At 43.5% G+C, this 17,718-nt stretch overlaps 1 protein-coding gene across 2 annotated transcripts in view; it reads right to left on the bottom strand.

The window, feature by feature from the left end:
- Nucleotides 1-15,549, bottom strand: part of CDC16 (cell division cycle 16) — a 43,679-nt gene extending 28,130 nt beyond the window's left edge. Inside the window, exons 1-11 of one of the 2 annotated variants that reach the window (XM_010374822.2) lie at nucleotides 15,297-15,549; nucleotides 13,774-13,828; nucleotides 13,581-13,678; nucleotides 11,969-12,007; nucleotides 11,507-11,647; nucleotides 8,868-9,027; nucleotides 7,763-7,854; nucleotides 7,132-7,265; nucleotides 4,691-4,770; nucleotides 3,640-3,689; nucleotides 2,281-2,354 (exon numbers count right to left, since the gene is read on the bottom strand). In XM_010374822.2, coding sequence (XP_010373124.1) covers nucleotides 2,281-2,354; nucleotides 3,640-3,689; nucleotides 4,691-4,770; nucleotides 7,132-7,265; nucleotides 7,763-7,854; nucleotides 8,868-9,027; nucleotides 11,507-11,647; nucleotides 11,969-12,007; nucleotides 13,581-13,678; nucleotides 13,774-13,828; nucleotides 15,297-15,344 — 971 coding nt within the window. In that variant the 5' untranslated portion in view covers nucleotides 15,345-15,549. The remainder of the gene's footprint in view (nucleotides 1-2,280; nucleotides 2,355-3,639; nucleotides 3,690-4,690; nucleotides 4,771-7,131; nucleotides 7,266-7,762; nucleotides 7,855-8,867; nucleotides 9,028-11,506; nucleotides 11,648-11,968; nucleotides 12,008-13,580; nucleotides 13,679-13,773; nucleotides 13,829-15,296) is intronic. The other variant, XM_010374823.2, reaches the window with a different exon arrangement.
- Nucleotides 15,550-17,718: the final 2,169 nt, after the last annotated feature.

Raw genomic sequence — 17,718 nt, 5'->3', positions numbered from 1 at the left:
AACACTGAGCTCTGCCTCCTGTCAGATCAGAAGCAGCATGAGGCTTCCCTAAATGCACAAACCCTATCGTTAACCGCACACGTGAGGGATCTAGGTGGCACACTCCTCATGAGAATCTAATGCCTGATGACCTGTCACTGTCTCCCATCTCTCCCAGATGTGACCATCTAGTTGCAGGAAAACAAGCTTAGGGCTCCCACTGATTCTTCATTATAGTAAGTTGTATAATTATTTCATTACATGTTACAATGTAATAATAACAAAACTAAAGTACACGATAAATGATGCGCTTGAATCATCACGAAACCAGTGCCCCCACCCCTGATGGGGGTGGGGGCTTCCACAAAAGGGTCCCTGATGCCAAAAAGGTTGGAGACCACTGATTAGAGTCCATCACTGAATTTACACTAGATTAAAGCAGCATAGCTCAAAAGAACTTTTACAATACTAATCATCTTTCTACGTAGAAGTTCTTCTAAAATGCTAACCATACAACCAACCAGGGAACGTTCTAGTTTCTTCCTAGTACAGGGTACTTTTGTGGCATCAGTTTTTCTAACAATCCTGGTATATGAGCATGACATCCCCCCCACCCCCCACCCCTTTTTTTTTGAGACAAGAGTCTCACTCTGTCAGCCAGGCTGGAGTGCAGTGGTGCAATTTCAGCTCACTACAACCTCCGTCTCCCAGATTCAAGCAATTCTCCTCCCTCAGCCTCCCAAGTAGCTGGGATTATGGGTGCATGCCACCACGCCCAGCTAATTTTTGTATTTTCAGTAGAGACAGACTTTCACCATGTTGGCCATGTTGGTCTCGAACTCCTGACCTCAGGTAATCCTCCTGTCTTGGCCTCCCAAAGTGCTGGGATTACAGGTGTGAGCCACCATGCCCAGCTGACATCCCCATTTTTAAAGAAAGAGAGTAGGAGAAATTAACTTTCCCAAGGAATTTCAGTTGATAAGTCACAGAACTTGGATTAGAATTCATGACTCCAAAGTTTATGCTCTTTCCCTTAGAGATCAACTGTTTTGTTTGCACAGAAGAAATCACAGAAATTAGAACATTTAGAGTTTAAGCAATTAATTATTCATATACTTGACATTTTTCTAAACTTGAATAATAGTGGTTAAATAGCTTCACTAGGCTGCATGACTTTCCTTAAGTTAAAACCACAGCAAATCATTATATGAACCAGTTCACCCTGCTAAGAACTCTGTTTTATAGTTACATTTAGTGACCCCAATTTTATGTAAAGTTTTGTGTAATTTCACAACTAATAAAAGAAATCCTAAAAGCAGAAGGTTAACAGGATCTCTGCAAGTGAAAAACAGAAACTTTCAAACTACATTATTCTCTATTGTTTCATATTTATTCTCATTTATTAATTTTTAATTATTATTATTACTTTTTTGAGACAGAGTTTTGCTCGTTGCCCAGGCTGGAGTACAATGGTGCAATCTCGGCTCACTGCAACCTCTACTTTCCGGGTTCAAGCGATTTTCCTGTCTCAGCCTCCTGAGTAGCTGGGACGCACATGCCCACTACCACATCTGGCTAATTTTTTGTATTTTTAGTAGAGACAGAGTTTCACCATGTTAGCCAGGTTGGTCTTGAACTCCTGACCTCAGGTGATCTACCTGCGTTGGCCTCCCAAAGTGCTGGCATTACAGGCATGAGCCACCATGCCTGGCCATTTATTCTCATTTATAAATAAAATATATAGGTTCCTTGAGAATAGGGTCTACATCACTGATTTTTTTCTCTCTCTCTTTCCCCGTGGCATCTTATAAAGAAAAAACCTCTTGAAGAAAACATTTATTCAGCCAGGTATGGTGGCTCATGCCTGTAATCTCAACACTTTGGGAGGCCGAAGCAGGAGGACTGCTTGAGGCCAGGAGTTCAAGACCAGCCTAGGCAACACAGTGAGATTCGTCTCTATCAAAAAAAAAATGTTTAAATCAGCTAGGCGTGGTGGTGCCTATAGTCCCAGCAACTTGGGAGGCTGAGCAAGGGGATCATTTGAGTTCAAGGTGAGGTACTATTGCACCACTGCACTCTATCTAGTCTGGGCAACAGAGTGAGAACCTCTTCACAGAGGGGAGGGGAGGGGAGAAGAAAAAGAAACAGAAAGAAGGAAAGAGAGAAAGAAAAGAAGAAAAAAAAGAAGAACATTTATTCTTTCACATTGCTTTTAAAGTACTCGCTAATTACTACTTGAAAGCTTATGAGCAAGACATCAATTCTATAGGTTACCTAGAGAGGAAGGAAATAAACTCATACCTGAGATATCTTCTGGCATGTTCATTTTTATGACCAACCATGAGATAGTAACATCCCACTGCAAACCAAGACACCTAAAAAGTTCAAAATGTACCATAACCAAAGATTGCAATTGGAATATCCAATTGGAATCTGCAACAAATTAGGGTAGACAGAGGGTATACTAGATGTTTCTTATCACATATTCTAGTTAAGTGAGACATTTCTCTAACACAGTCTACTAAGGTCCAAAAGGAGAAGAGGGCAGACACTCCGTGGCTCTTTCTCAAGGAGACGTCTACAAGAGACAAGGCCCCTGGAGTCCGTTTCAAAAACCAGCCTGTGAGTCCTGACTCCCCTGCACTGCTCATCTCCCCCAGCGTCCTGACTCCCCTGCACTGCTCATCTCCCCCAGCGTCCTGACTCCCCTGCACTGCTCATCTCCCCCAGCGTCCTGACTCCCCTGCACTGCTCATCTACCCCAGCATCCTGACCCCCTGCACTGCTCATCTCCCCCAGTGTCCTGACCCCCTGCACTGCTCATCTCCCCCAGTGTCCTGACCCCCTGCACTGCTCATCTACCCCAGCATCCTGACCCCTGCACTGCTCATCTCCCCCAGTGTCCTGACTCCCCTGCACTGCTCATCTACCCCAGCGTCCTGACTCCCCTGCACTGCTCATCTACCCCAGCATCCTGACCCCCTGCACTGCTCATCTCCCCCAGTGTCCTGACCCCCTGCACTGCTCATCTCCCCCAGTGTCCTGACTCCCCTGCACTGCTCATCTCCCCCAGCTTGACCCTGGCTCTTCCTTGCTCTCTGACTGCGTTCTGACTATTTAGCTGGTTTTCTCTTGCACTGGTTTCACACTGGGATAGGGTGTAAATTCTTGTCTTGACTGAGTCTTACACCCTGATTCCCGATTTTGTCTTTAAAAATGCAGTCCCTGATTCCATTTTCCATTCCTAGTTCTCCATTCCAATCCACAACAGTTTGGAATCAGTACACAATTCAATATGTTGTCTTATATGTGCAATGTGAGAAAGCTACCAAACAATTATCAGCATTTCCTAGGAAAGAGATGCGTCAGTATTTTATATTGCTAGATGCTAAGTATTTTAAAATAAGCATGTATAATTTCTATAATCAGAAAAGAGGGTTAAAAACCCTTTTTGCTTTGGTATAATTAAAAAATACCTTCATGGGTTGAAAAGTTAATGCTGCTTTGTAAATACGTTAAACACTAGGAGATTCTGCTGCAACACTTTAATAAAACAGCACCTGCTTGAACTTAAAGCTATTGTCTAAATACAAGTTAACCATTTTCTTAAAGTTCAGGTAAAAAAAAAAAAAAACTACAACTAAAAGCTGTATTACTTACAGGATTACTAGGATATAAATCCACCAGTTTATGAGAAAGATAGAAAAGTTCTGTTCAGGAAAAAGCAGAAAAAGAACAATTGTTCATATCACATGTAATTTAAGACATGACTTCATTACAACTCTTCACAGTCACAGAATTCTGTTCTTACAGCAATGATTTCATACTTGTCTTTCCTTCTAGATAACTGGAGAGTTAGATGAAGGACACATGGTGCACAAGGTGGGAACAGACACCCCCTAAGAAACCACTTCCTGAATACTACAGAGGATACAGCAAAGCACCTCACCTCTCTCAGAAGCTCATGCCTATCACACCAAGGGCCCATTATGGACCATCATAACCACTCACAACCAATTTGGTTGAGCAAACTTTTATCAGCTCAGTGATACTATGTAATCTTGAGAAATGTGTAAATCCTGGCATTTCGAGATGACGTTTCCTACATGCAGACTTGGATTCAGCAGACCAGGACGGCTGGAGATGCTGTATTTCCAACCAGCTTCCACAAATGCGATGTTGCTGGTCCACAGACCACACTCTGAGCAGCAGGGATTCGGTGAGGGTTTTCCTTCCTGACAGAGCTCACCATTCGGTTTAGAAAAATTTAAGGACAAATGCATCCCCAAACACAGCTAAATGTCAAATGTTAAAAACACGGAAAACAGGAACAAACAATCTGCTCCCCTCCAATTTCTAAGTAGTTATCGACTCTTACCATATCAGATTTCCAATGGAATTTACAAAACAAAAAGGAAAAAAAAGGCAGAACTGACACCCAACAATTTAAAGTTAACAAAGCTTGAAACATAAATGATATCTGAGAAAAGGTAGTAGGAAACAGCGATAAAGAACTAATTGTTCTGATGGGAAAACAAAATTGGCCATTTGCTACTTTCCTAAACATCTCCTCCCCAGTTGTTACTTTCATAGTAGGGTTCCGTTATGTTACCTGCAATCTCAACTATCCAGAATTTCGGAGACAAAATTTCAAGTTACAGAAAAAAATGGTTTTATGTCTAAGAATTACTTTAATTAAAAAAAAACTTACCATTGGCTTTATTCAGCTCTACAAGCGTCCCTATATGTACAGGTAAACAACTTGCATGGAAAGGATCTTTCTCCATTACTCTGAAAGTTAAAAAGCGACACATTACTACCCCAAAGCAGTAGGTGGCGGCACTCGCGAGGATCGGCTATGTGCAGTCATGACAGCGCCACGTATGGTGCTGCGGGTTACGACACTGCACTTTCCTCATCACAGCGCCACGTATGGTGCTGCGGTTACGACACTGCACTTTCCTCATCACAGCGCCACGTATGGTGCTGCGGGTTACGACACTGCACTTTCCTCATCACAGCGCCACGTATGGTGCTGCGGGTTACGACACTGCACTTTCCTCATCACAGCGCCACGTATGGTGCTGCGGGTTACGACACTGCACTTTCCTCATCACAGCGCCACGTATGGTGCTGCGGGTTACGACACTGCACTTTCCTCATCACAGCGCCACGTATGGTGCTGCGGGTTACGACACTGCACTTTCCTCATCACAGCGCCACGTATGGTGCTGCGGGTTACGACACTGCACTTTCCTCATCACAGCGCCACGTATGGTGCTGCGGGTTACGACACTGCACTTTCCTCATCACAGCGCCACGTATGGTGCTGCGGGTTACGACACTGCACTTTCCTCATCACAGCGCCACGTATGGTGCTGCGGGTTACGACACTGCACTTTCCTCATCACAGCGCCACGTATGGTGCTGCGGTTACGACACTGCACTTTCCTCATCACAGCGCCACGTATGGTGCTGCGGGTTACGACACTGCACTTTCCTCATCACAGCGCCACGTATGGTGCTGCGGGTTACGACACTGCACTTTCCTCATCACAGCGCCACGTATGGTGCTGCGGGTTACGACACTGCACTTTCCTCATCACAGCGCCACGTATGGTGCTGCGGGTTACGACACTGCACTTTCCTCATCACAGCGCCACGTATGGTGCTGCGGGTTACGACACTGCACTTTCCTCATCACAGCGCCACGTATGGTGCTGCGGGTTACGACACTGCACTTTCCTCATCACAGCGCCACGTATGGTGCTGCGGGTTACGACACTGCACTTTCCTCATCACAGCGCCACGTATGGTGCTGCGGGTTACGACACTGCACTTTCCTCATCACAGCGCCACGTATGGTGCTGCGGGTTACGACACTGCACTTTCCTCATCACAGCGCCACGTATGGTGCTGCGGGTTACGACACTGCACTTTCCTCATCACAGCGCCACGTATGGTGCTGCGGGTTACGACACTGCACTTTCCTCATCACAGCGCCACGTATGGTGCTGCGGTTACGACACTGCACTTTCCTCATCACAGCGCCACGTATGGTGCTGCGGGTTACGACACTGCACTTTCCTCATCACAGCGCCACGTATGGTGCTGCGGTTACGACACTGCACTTTCCTCATCACAGCGCCACGTATGGTGCTGCGGGTTACGACACTGCACTTTCCTCATCACAGCGCCACGTATGGTGCTGCGGGTTACGACACTGCACTTTCCTCATCACAGCGCCACGTATGGTGCTGCGGGTTACGACACTGCACTTTCCTCATCACAGCGCCACGTATGGTGCTGCGGGTTACGACACTGCACTTTCCTCATCACAGCGCCATGTATGGTGCTGCGGGTTACGACACTGCACGTTCTTCACTCCATTATCTTCAGGTTGGTTCAGTAAAGGCCACAATTAAGTGACAAATTAAAGAAAAAATTCTGGATTGTTTGAAAGGAATAAAAATAAACGTTATCACAAACATTTACTTTAAGTCAACAGAATTATAATATATAAAATAAGTAGGCTGATTATTTAAAATAATCAAAACCAATAGGAAATACTATTACGTTGGTGCAAAAATAGTTGCAGTTTTACCATTACGTCCAATAGCAAAAACTGCAATTACTTTTGCACCAACCTAATACATAGGTTACGTGTTTCGTCAATTAAAATTTTTGTAATTTCAAGGATTTAAAACCCAACCAAAATCTACAAAAAATAGTGTATGTCATTTAGCTAAAGTTTAAATTATGCACACTGGAAAACTGATGCATGTGGGAGATGGCTTAGCTACCGAGTGCAGCATATTGAACACCCAGCACCCACAGCGTGAGTCTCTAATTGAGAATGAATTTTACAAAACAATGTGCCAAAATGGTATTTTCAAACTTGGAAATTATCAAGATCACTAAGAGCAATGTGTATATCCCTCCCAAGTTAATGTAATAAATCTACAAATAGGCATAAACTCATGTCTGCAAACTGCTCTCTTAAGACAGCACCCTGTTCTGCGCTCTACAAATGGTAAAGGTAACTTAAATTATCATCTAGTTCAGGATGATTCAGAGAGCACGTCCATGAATCACTTAGGTAAGACGGAGTGAACTCCATGTTCCTACAGAAAAACTGATGGATATACTTACACAGAAGTAAGTTTGTAGCACATTTTAAAATCACAGTTATAATAATGTCTCTCAGCTAAAGACACGACCACATCCAGATTCTCTTGCAAGCCATCTACAGACTCAGGGATGACCGTTTCACTAGGCTTATTATACTGAAACACAGAGAAATGTAAACAGAAACTCAATGAGCAAAAACCAAATAAAATGCGATTCAATTTGTGTTTGACCCAAGTGGTTAAAACATTTACAAGAACAAATGTGAGCCTCTGAAAACTTGTAACTTTAGGTTTTATAAGTACTCCTCTCAGTAAGTTTAACTCCCTTCTCAATTTTATCACAGAATTCCATAGTGGGATGTATTTCTCAAAGTAAACATTCAGGAAGCATAACAAAAATAATCTTCATTTTCATGCAACACCATTCCATTTACTTGGTAATTCAATCTTTTAGTATAAGGAGTCTTTCAGAGGAAGACAGGTATTTTTGGAAGTTTTTTTTTGGAATCTTATGTATTTTAAATGTTCTATTCTTGAAAATGTGCTAAATTTAAAAAGTTTTAATTTCAAAAATTTAATACAAGACTAGATGACAAATTTAATGGAATATGATATTTACATAAAGCAAATGCTAACTCTTTGGTTTTACTTACTTTTTTCAATTTGTTCTCAAATAGAAAACGCAGCAACTCCTGTTCTTCATTACACAGCTTGCTAAGAGGTAGTGATTCAAGAAGTTCTTTTTCTTAAAAATGGTGAGAAAAAAAAGAATATCCTCATAACATTTATAGAGGGAAAAAAGCCCACAACTAAAAATATTATTCTGTAGTTCTTGGTCTAAGTAAATCAAACTCAAAAGAGAACATAAGAAGATCAAAATGTGCTACAGAAGCTGACACAGTAGTTCCAGGCCTGAAGATGGGAATCATCTGGTAGGTGGAGGCCACTCTTCTAGGGCTGAGGCCAGGTCCCCAGGTGGCCCTTGTCACCTAAGAACCACCAGTCTCCGCACTCCTGACGCTGTGTGGATCTTGCTCTGCTGGGGACAGGGGAGCCTGGGCACTGCAGGTGCTAAGCAGGACCTCTGGCCGCCAGCCGCTAGATACCAGCAGCAACCTCTCAACCTCCCTCCCTGACCCTAAGCTGTGACGAACAATGTCTCCAGACATTGCCAAATGTTCCCGGGGGGTGGGGGGCAGCAAAATCACCCTGGTTGGTTGAGAACCCCTGCACTAGGCTAAAATACATTAGAATCCCATTAATTCAACGACTCTATTTTCTGTATCCCTTGTTACCCACCTCACATTACTGCCAGCATACTTGGGACTGTGACTCTCAGTGCCTGTGGTACATTAGGGTCCCCTGGGAGCTTTAAATCATCTGATAGGATCTCACCCGGAGACTCCCACTCAACTGCTCTGGAGTTGGGAACTGGACATGGATGTTTCTCAATTTTCCCAAGGATTTAAAGAGCAACGCGGTTGAGAATCACTGAATGAGATACTGAAATCCTGGTTTATACTATCTCAATCACTTCTCAAAAAGATGGTCTCTTCCTATTACAATCCCTAGATTTGGACAGCACAAGGCACCGTACAATACTACATTCTGCAATGTGCTTTACATTTGAAGACATTAAGAAAGTCAGTAGGTCTATTTAAACCCATATGTGGCCTACTGTTGACTTAGAAGATTTCAGAGGCAAAAAATCCAAACAATATTAAGTTTGCTAAACATAAAACACCAGAGTTTCCAAACCTTCTTGTGCTGTCAACATGTGGTGTGATGTTAAAAGATCAAACGCTTCAAAACAGTAGACATCGAGCTTCAAAGCTTCTTTGTAGCTGTAGGTAGCCAGAGTTCGGTTATCTAGAGCATCATAGATTTTCCCGCGTAGAAGACAAATAGAACTCTTTATCTGTTGGAAAAACAATGAGTCGCATATTAAGTCAGTATTTTTAAACTTAACTTTTTTTTTTCCTTAGAGGCAGAGTCTCACTCTGTCTCCCAGGCTGGAGTTGAGTGGTGCGATCATAGCTCACTGCAGCCTTGAACTCCTATGATCTCAAGTGACCCTCCTACCTCAGCCTCCTGAGTAGCTAGGATTACAGGTGAACAACACCACGAACAGCTAATTTCTAAAATTTTTTGTATAGACAATCTTGCTATGTTGCCCAAGCTGCTCTCAAACTCCTGGCCTCAAGTGATCCTCCCACTTTGGCCTCCTGAAGTGCTGAGATTACAGGCATGAGCCACCATGCCTGGCCCTTAAACTTAACTTTTGATAGAGAATTGTGTCTTAGAATACTGAGAAGTTTTTATTGCATTTAAAAGGATTTAATCACAACTGTCAAGGCATGAATAAACACACACACACACACACACACACACACACACACACACACAAAAACAGCAAAGTTTCTTCAATTCATCTTCCCTGGGCTCTAACCGCTCTGTTCCAACACATCTTTATAACAAAAGTACATGTCACAGCTACTAGGTTCATTACCTGTTTTGTCCAAAACAGTGCAATGATTTAGAGACGGCAAACAGTGTGTGTATGCATGTCTCCAAGATCGACAGTGTGATAGGTAGACACCCCTCAAAAGGATCTTCATGAGCAGAAACTGGCAGCAATGCAGCACAGTGGTCAGAGCAGTCAGCACAATGGCCTGCTGGGGCAGGACAGACCCGCGTTCAAACCCTAGCTCTGCCACTTACTTGTAACCTTGGACGAGTGATTGAACCTCTCTTGGCCTCCATTTCCTTTCCTCATCTGTAAAAGGGTAAAAACACTAACTTACAGAACTCTGTGAGGTCTAGAGATGCTACCCTCTCTGTGGTGCTAGCACACAGTAAGGTGTTCAACAGCCATCTCACGACTACCATAAACAAGAAGATATGGAAATCTGATGCACATTCTAGACTCTGGACCTCAAACACATAACTGAATTGAAAGATGATCCAGCAACAGGCAGCCAAAATCATTAAGGATATGAAGAAGATGTGTAAAGTAAAATTTTAGAAAAATTAATGAATTATGAGAGTCTTCAAGATAAGCAATATCCTAGGATTTGCTTTTTTTAAAATGTAATTTCACAAAATCAATAACAATCATTACAAATAAATCACACATTTCGTGGCAGGTAAGTTAATGGACACGAGGTCCTAAAATAATGACTGAACCAGACACTCTCTTAGCAGAAGAATGTGCTTCCTAACACATAAATTAACGAGTGGCCAGAACAAAAACCAACAGACAAAAAAACCCCTAGAATATGTAACAGTCTTTTATGCTTAAAAATAACTATCTAAGGTGAAAAGTAGACAAATAAAGTTCTACCAAAAATATAAAGAATAAATGGGCCAGGTGTGGTGGCTCATGCCTGTAATCCCAACACTTTGGGAAACTAAGGCAGGAGGATCACCTGAGCCCAGGAGTTTGAGACCAGCCTGGGCAACATAGTGAGACTCTGTCTCTACAAAACATTTTTTAAAAAATTAGCTGACTGTGGTTGCATGTGCTTGCAGTCCCAGCTACTCGGAAGGCTGATGTGGGAGAATCACTTGAGATTGGGAGGTTGAGGCTGTAGTGAGCTGTGATTGTGCCACTGCACTCCAGCCTGGGCAACAAAGCAAAGACCCCGTCTTAATTAAGAAAAAAAAAAAAGATGTGGGAAAAAAGATAAATTGGTAGGTAGGTCAGGTAAGGCTTACAGGGATTCTTTCTGAATAATAAAAATATTCTAAAATTGACCCTGGTGAGGTTTGCAAAGCTCTGTGAATATACTAAAAGGAATCAAACCATACAGTTTAAATGGGTGAACTGCACGGCATATGAATTAAACCTCAATCAGTTTTTATTTTTTTAAAAAAAATCCAGATTAGTGATCTGTAAATGTCACTTAATAAGTTATTATACAATTTCTGCCAGCAAGGAATATGCAATTTCATGGAGATATGAAGTATACAAACTGAAATACACAAAATTACATAGCAATGTACTTTGAAGCCAACAGGAACACAAAACCATTTCCTGGAAAGAAACAATGTAAGCTAATCGAAGTTTCCTGGTGTAGGTCCAAAACACTGTTGAAACACAGAAAGAAGGAGAAAAATTATTCCACTTTTAGGGAGTAGCTTAAGACATCAGAGAAGGAAGATTTCAAGCCAGCCTATTTTGGATGCAGGCATCTGCAGATACAATTACAGCTTCCAACTGAGGGCTCAGAAATGTCTCAGAATCTTTTTTGGTTTTGGTGGGCAAATTAAATAAATTGGCAACCACAATTGTTTTAATACGGTAACACTCCAGTAAAAGAAGATAATGTATTTCTACCATGTAATGAGGGCAATTCTCGCTGCCGTTACTGAGGTGTGCTAACAGTACTACTTACTGAAGACTGTGACATTTCCCAGTCACTGGAGGGATCTTTGAAGCCACTTTCATCCTTCAAGTATTTTTCAAATAATCTTTTGTTGATTGGCTCTTCCATATCAAGAATATCAAGGGCCTGCTGGTGCTCTTTTGCAGCATACTATGTGGAAAACAGAAATGCCACTCATCACCCACGATTTCTAACACTAAACATATGATCCAGATTTTTAAAGGATAATACATATTATATCCATTACTTAAATATAAAATGTCTAAAGTAGAATTTTCTTCATGCATGTCAGCTTTCAGTAAATGAAGAATCAGTATTTTACAGCAAACAATACTAAGGAAAAGAACACTTCCTCTTGAAATATTTTACTAACCTGCTAAGCTACATCACTAAAATTCTCACACATATATAAGGGATGCGTAACACTCATTTTATTCAACCAAATAAAAATGAAATTGTGAGCATACTTACATGGCACCTAGCTGCAAGGTAACGACATGCTTCATACAACTAGGAAAGAAATTAATTTGTTTACATAGTGGTCAAAATAATACGTATTTTCACTTTCAAAGAAAGCCATAAGCGTAAAATAGAGCTAATTTCATAATTTCTCGTTTTACTCTTGCAGTTAAAAAAAAAAATTCCAGTCTTGTTAAACCATATTTATTATGAACCTGCTATTTACTAGGCACCAAGGATTCAAAAAGGGGTAAGGCCCTGCCCCAGGAGGCTACGGTAGGGGAGACGTGAACCAAGCACAACAGGTAAGCATGACAAAAGGGGGTCACAGAAAGCACCGGCCAGGTGGAGAAGGAAACATCTGCAGGAGAGCAAGTGAGGCAGCGAGTAAGTGGTCAGAGGAGTGGAGCGCTGGGCAGCACTTCAAGCGCTGAGTGTGAATAACTGCTGGGTGTCCAAGGAGCTCACAGCAGCCCCACGTGACTGGAGCACGTGCTCCAGGTATTGATGGTGGTGGGTTAGACGCAGACTGGAGAGAACTCATGGAGGGCCTCACAGACCTACTGATGCATCTGACTTTATCCTGCAGGTAATGGGAAGTCACTGAATGACTTTGTGGGAATATAATCACATCTGTGTTTTAGGAAGACTACTCACCCCTGTAACAGTTCACAAGATGAACTGGACACAGGGAAGGTGAGCAGAGAAAAACTGTTACTGCGGAAAAGAGACAAGCAGAGAGGCTGTAACAGAACAGACAAAGAATCAAAGGCCTGACACGTATGAGTGGGGAGAAAAGGAATATCCATGATTTCACAGCTGTTTAGAAAACAGTCTTCAGAATTTAGACTAGATGGGAGATGGGGAAAAAGAAGGTGACAGATGAGGTACAAAACATTTTCCCTTCACATTCAGTAAAAAAAAATTGGGCTTACTGTGATGACTCACATCTATAATCCCAGCACTTTGTGAGACCAAGGCGGGAGGACTGCTTGAGACCAGGAGTTCAAGACTAGCCTGGGCAACATAGTGAGGCCCCGTCTCTACCAAAAGAATTTTAAAATTAGCTGGGTATGGTGGCATGCACCAGTAGTCCCAGCTACTAGGGAGGCTCAGGCAGAAGGATCACTCAAACCCAAAGTCTGAGGCTATAGTGAGTCACGATCATCCCACTGCACTCCTGGGTGACACAGAGACCTCAAAAAAAAAAAAAACAAAAACAAAGAAAAATTGCATAAATTTAAATAACTTCAACATAATGGAATATACACCTAAAACACTAATGACTGTTTTTTTTTTGAGACGGAGTCTCGCTCTGTTGTCCAGGCTGGAGTGCAATGCGTGACCTCAGCTCACTGCAACCTCCACCTCCAGGGTTCAAGTAATTCTCTGCCTCAGCCTCCCGAGTAGCTGGGATTACAGGTGACTGCCACCACGTCCAGCTAATTTTTGTATTTTTAGCGGAGATGGGGTTTCACCATCTTGGTTTTGAACTCCTGACCTCGTGATCCACCCGCCTTGGCTTTCCAAAGTGCTGGGATTACAGGTGTGAGCCACCGCACTCGACCACTAACGACATATTTTGAAAGCTCTGAAGAGCTTTAAAGTTCATACCATTACTTACTTTGTCCAGTTTTCGTGACCGGAGTGCATGGGCGGCTCTGTGATATTGTGCTGTCAGGTAAAGACATTGAGCCAACCAATAGATGTCCTGGGGTTCCTCTGGAGGGAAAAATTCACATAAGCGGTCAGAGGTACAAGGTGAAATAGAAAAAAATTTAAGATTAATCAGAAAAACAATTAGCATCGTCACTTACCATGAGAGAGTGAAGCTACTTTATCTGCCCAAAATAGAGCACTTTGATACTGTTGCTGCATACCAAAAAAAAAAAAAAGTGGTAACTACCCTGTTATTCCAACAATCTTAAACTGGTATCTAACATTATTATAATTCTATGTAACAAATCTACATCTCAAGACAACAATTTGTTACATCTCTATCTTATATCTCACATCGGGTGAATTTTAGTTCAATGTCACAATACAAATATTACTGTAATATCTGTGTATATACAACTCATGAAGATAATTTTTTAAAACTCATACTGTAAAAATGTATCGTGAAACATACAGGTGAAATGCAAGTGAAACAGCAAAAGATAGTCTAACAATTCTTGTGCTATTTATATAACACTTTCAACGATCTGTTAATGAATCCCAAAGTGAAATTTAGTAGATAGAACACTATACTCAAATACCTTATATAAAACAGTTGCAGTTTTAATAACACTCAAATTTAAACACACACACACACACATAAATTAACTAAGCTTCACTGAACATGGGGAAGAACTCGCCTCCTCCAAGTCTAACAAAAATTAAGGAGCCGACAATGAGAGCCAGCCACCCAGTGACCTACGGCTAGCTTTAGTCCCTGTTCTGCTCCTCGGTCCTCAGTCTTCTACAGTCTCTGCCTCAGTTCCCCTGGAGGCAAGCCAGAACCACTGCTGCCAGCCCGAGGCAGGAGGAATGGCAACGGGATGGTTACAAATATGCTCAATACCGGAGTCTCCGGCTGGAAACCAGGCCTGTCATATTCCTCACTACGATCAGAAAACACTGAATTCAACTGACTTATGGTAAACAAAAACACTGCCCTCCAAATGGACTGCAAACATGTGGCCACGTCACTTAGCACCCAATTCCGAAAACTCTGCATTACCACGGCTTTTCTTTCCCTTCCTTTCCAATTTCCTGAAAGAGCAAGCATTTCAACAAAAAATAAACGACATTATAGATAAAACTGATGCTGCTGATTCTCGAAGACACTTCTTTCCTTAAACACTGTTAGTCACTCAAAGGCAGTGCAGGGAACACAGACATAGTTAACGAGAATTTTTAAAGTACTGATTTCAGACAACAGGCTTCTGCACATCTTTATTCACTTAAATTCAGTCCAATAAAAATTACAACTAAACCTCTCAACAATGTTTTATTCGCTAGCCCTGCAATCTTCCTTCAAAAATTGTCCTTCAACTTGCACTGAGTAGTCGGTGTTTCTTGGGCACCTCCTCCGCGCCAGGCGCAGAGCGAGGCTCCGATCCGAGTGAGGCGCCCCCCGCGCTCGGGGGCCTCCACTCCCCGGGCTGTGCTCCTCCCAGCGGCAGGGGCCGCTCCCTTCGGGGTAAGGCGGGGACAGCGCTGCCCCCGATGAAGGCCCAGGGGCGGCCCAGTCCTTCCCCGCCAAGAGCCCTGATGGCAGTCACCCCCGCCCCACGCCGCGCGGAAATGGACCCGGCGCGGCCTGCCCGGGCCCCGCACCCCCGTCGGGGCCGCCCACCTGGTCGAGGTACTGCCGCACGCGCTTCCGCAGCCGCTCTAGGTTCATGGCCGCGCGGGCCCGGCCTCACGCCGCCTCCGCCGTCCGGCGCGCGCCTCCTGCCCGCTCCGCGCCCCGCCCCGTGCCCGCGCCCGCGCCCGCCGCCGCCGCTGCCGCCGCCCCAGACCTCGAAGGCCGCAGACCCGCACCCCCGCTCGCGGCCGCTGCGCCGCCCAGGCTCTTCCGCTCCAGACAGGCCCCGCCCCGGAATTCCCCAGCAAACGAGTCCCATCTGGCGCGGGAAACCGGCCCTGACTTGCTGGTTCCGGTGCCTCTCCTGGCACGTGGGCTTCTGGCCGCCGTGGGCCGGAGCGCGGCCTCCCCGGCATGACGGAGGCGCGTCTGGGCATTGGCGAGAGACTCAGGAGGGCTCGGGGCTGGACCACCCACCCGGGCGAAAAAGCAGGTGGCTGAGCAATGGAAAGGGGGGCTTTGGCTGAGCCTTCCTTCCCCAGAATGTAGTCAACATTTTAAAAATAAGAGCAACGCACTCGCATTACCAAAAAAAAAAAGAATTGTGTGCACAAACAGCAAAGGAAGTCAAAAGACAACCTAGGAAAAATTTGAAACCTATCGCAAGATGCGAATTTCCTTCTAACGTAGAGCCAGTATTCCCTTTACATATATGTAATAAGTGGGAAGAGATCAATGGTTCAGGAGAAAGACAAAAAACAGTTCACAGGGAAAGAAATGCAAATAGATTTTAACATATGAAAGAAAGCAACTTATGTTGTTTATCAAGAACTTACATTAAAACAACATAAGCTATTGACTGACTATAGATTTTTCTTTGTCTCACAGACTCCAGAAACGTGAAAATAATGCGTGACACAGCAGTAAGGAACAAAATGCCTTAAACAATTGCCCCTGTGGCATGGGGAGCAGTGACTGAAGTGAGTCTCACACTCATGTCCTGATAAATTTTGCATCCTTCAAATAGTTCAGACTGCTCTGAGCTATTTTTCTTTCCTCAAAACCTTCTATCATTGTATTTCCTCTACCACACTTACTAACTGGTTAAACTGATAGGGCTCATAAATATTGTGTATTACCTCACATGACAAAATGGACTTTGTAAGAGGTGATTAAGTTAAGATGGTTTGTGTGGCTGGGTGTCATGTAATCACAAGAGTTCTTACACATGAAAGTGGGCAGCGGGGGGTGAGAGAGAGACTGGAAGATGCTGCTGCTGGCTTTGAAGATAGGAAAGAAGGAGGAGAAGGAGGGAAGGGAGGGGAGGGGAGAGGAAGGTAGGTAGGTGAGCCGGCAGTGCAGGTGGCCTCCAGAGGCTGAGAAAGGCCAGGGACTGGATTCTCACCTAGATGCTCCGGGAGCACAGCACTGCTGATGCCTTCATATCCTGCAGAGACCATTTCAGGTAATGATCAGAGGTTAGCAAACAAAATTAGAGCTCTGCCAAATGTGTACATGCCCGAGGCTGGTTTAACTAACAGAATGTTCTGTTAATTTTTCTCTCCTTACATTCTCTCCCACTATTTGCCCTTGTTAAAGAAGATAAAATTTCAGGACCCTCTAAATTTACTACAAGGGGGAAGTTAAGCCCTGGAGACTGAGTCACAGAGCATGTTTGCAATTCTGCAATACTGAGTCTTGTGAAATTGAGTGTGTAAAAATCTGTGTTTTGTGGTTTTAAAAGATAATTCCTTCCTTAAACTAGTTCCTGAAATATGGTCAGGAAAACAAGACTTGGATTTTCAGTATGACCAGAATATTAAATATGCAAAGTGGTTTCTCAAGAATTTAAATGACTCTGAAAGGAAGAGAGAACAATCACCCTTCTCACTGGTTAGTGAGGTGGTATTGTCGCCACACGAGAGCAGTTTACAAAGTTAGAGAATTCTGTTGGCTGAAACTGCAAAATGTCGAGGCTTTGAAAGAGCAAAAGCCATGATCAAGGAGTCAATGATTGGCAAATATGTCTTTGTTGTCATTTTACAAAGACAGTTCTCAGGTTCGGAATTAACATCTATCCAAATGTCACATCTCGATCTACCTTGCGTTTCTCCGCATCCTGCGGCTGCATGCTCCGGTGCTGCCTTGGAGACCTGTCCAGGTCCACCTGGACCCCACAGACAGGGGCTGTAAGCGTCGCCTGCAGAGTTGGGCGGAGGAAGTTCAGAGCTTCCCCGCCGGGACATGAGCACCCCACTAACACTTAAAAAGAAAAACCTTCTGAGTTAATACCTTTCCTTTGAATTAACCTCCATCCAGGTAAAAAATGATTGATAAGTAAATGTTTGTTAATTAAAATTGAGGCTTTCTGTTGGCTTATAAATGTTAAGCTTTGTGGCACTTACTGATGTGGAAAGTGAGACCCAGCGAGGGTAATTTACCTAAGTGAGGTCCCAAAGCCACAACTAAA

The sequence above is a fragment of the Rhinopithecus roxellana genome, unplaced genomic scaffold (genome assembly GCF_007565055.1).
Source record: "Rhinopithecus roxellana isolate Shanxi Qingling unplaced genomic scaffold, ASM756505v1 contig4090, whole genome shotgun sequence".
Lineage (NCBI taxonomy): Eukaryota > Metazoa > Chordata > Mammalia > Primates > Cercopithecidae > Rhinopithecus > Rhinopithecus roxellana.
The sequence above is the reverse complement of the archived record's forward strand: the minus strand, read 5'-3'. Positions and strand labels throughout refer to the sequence as shown.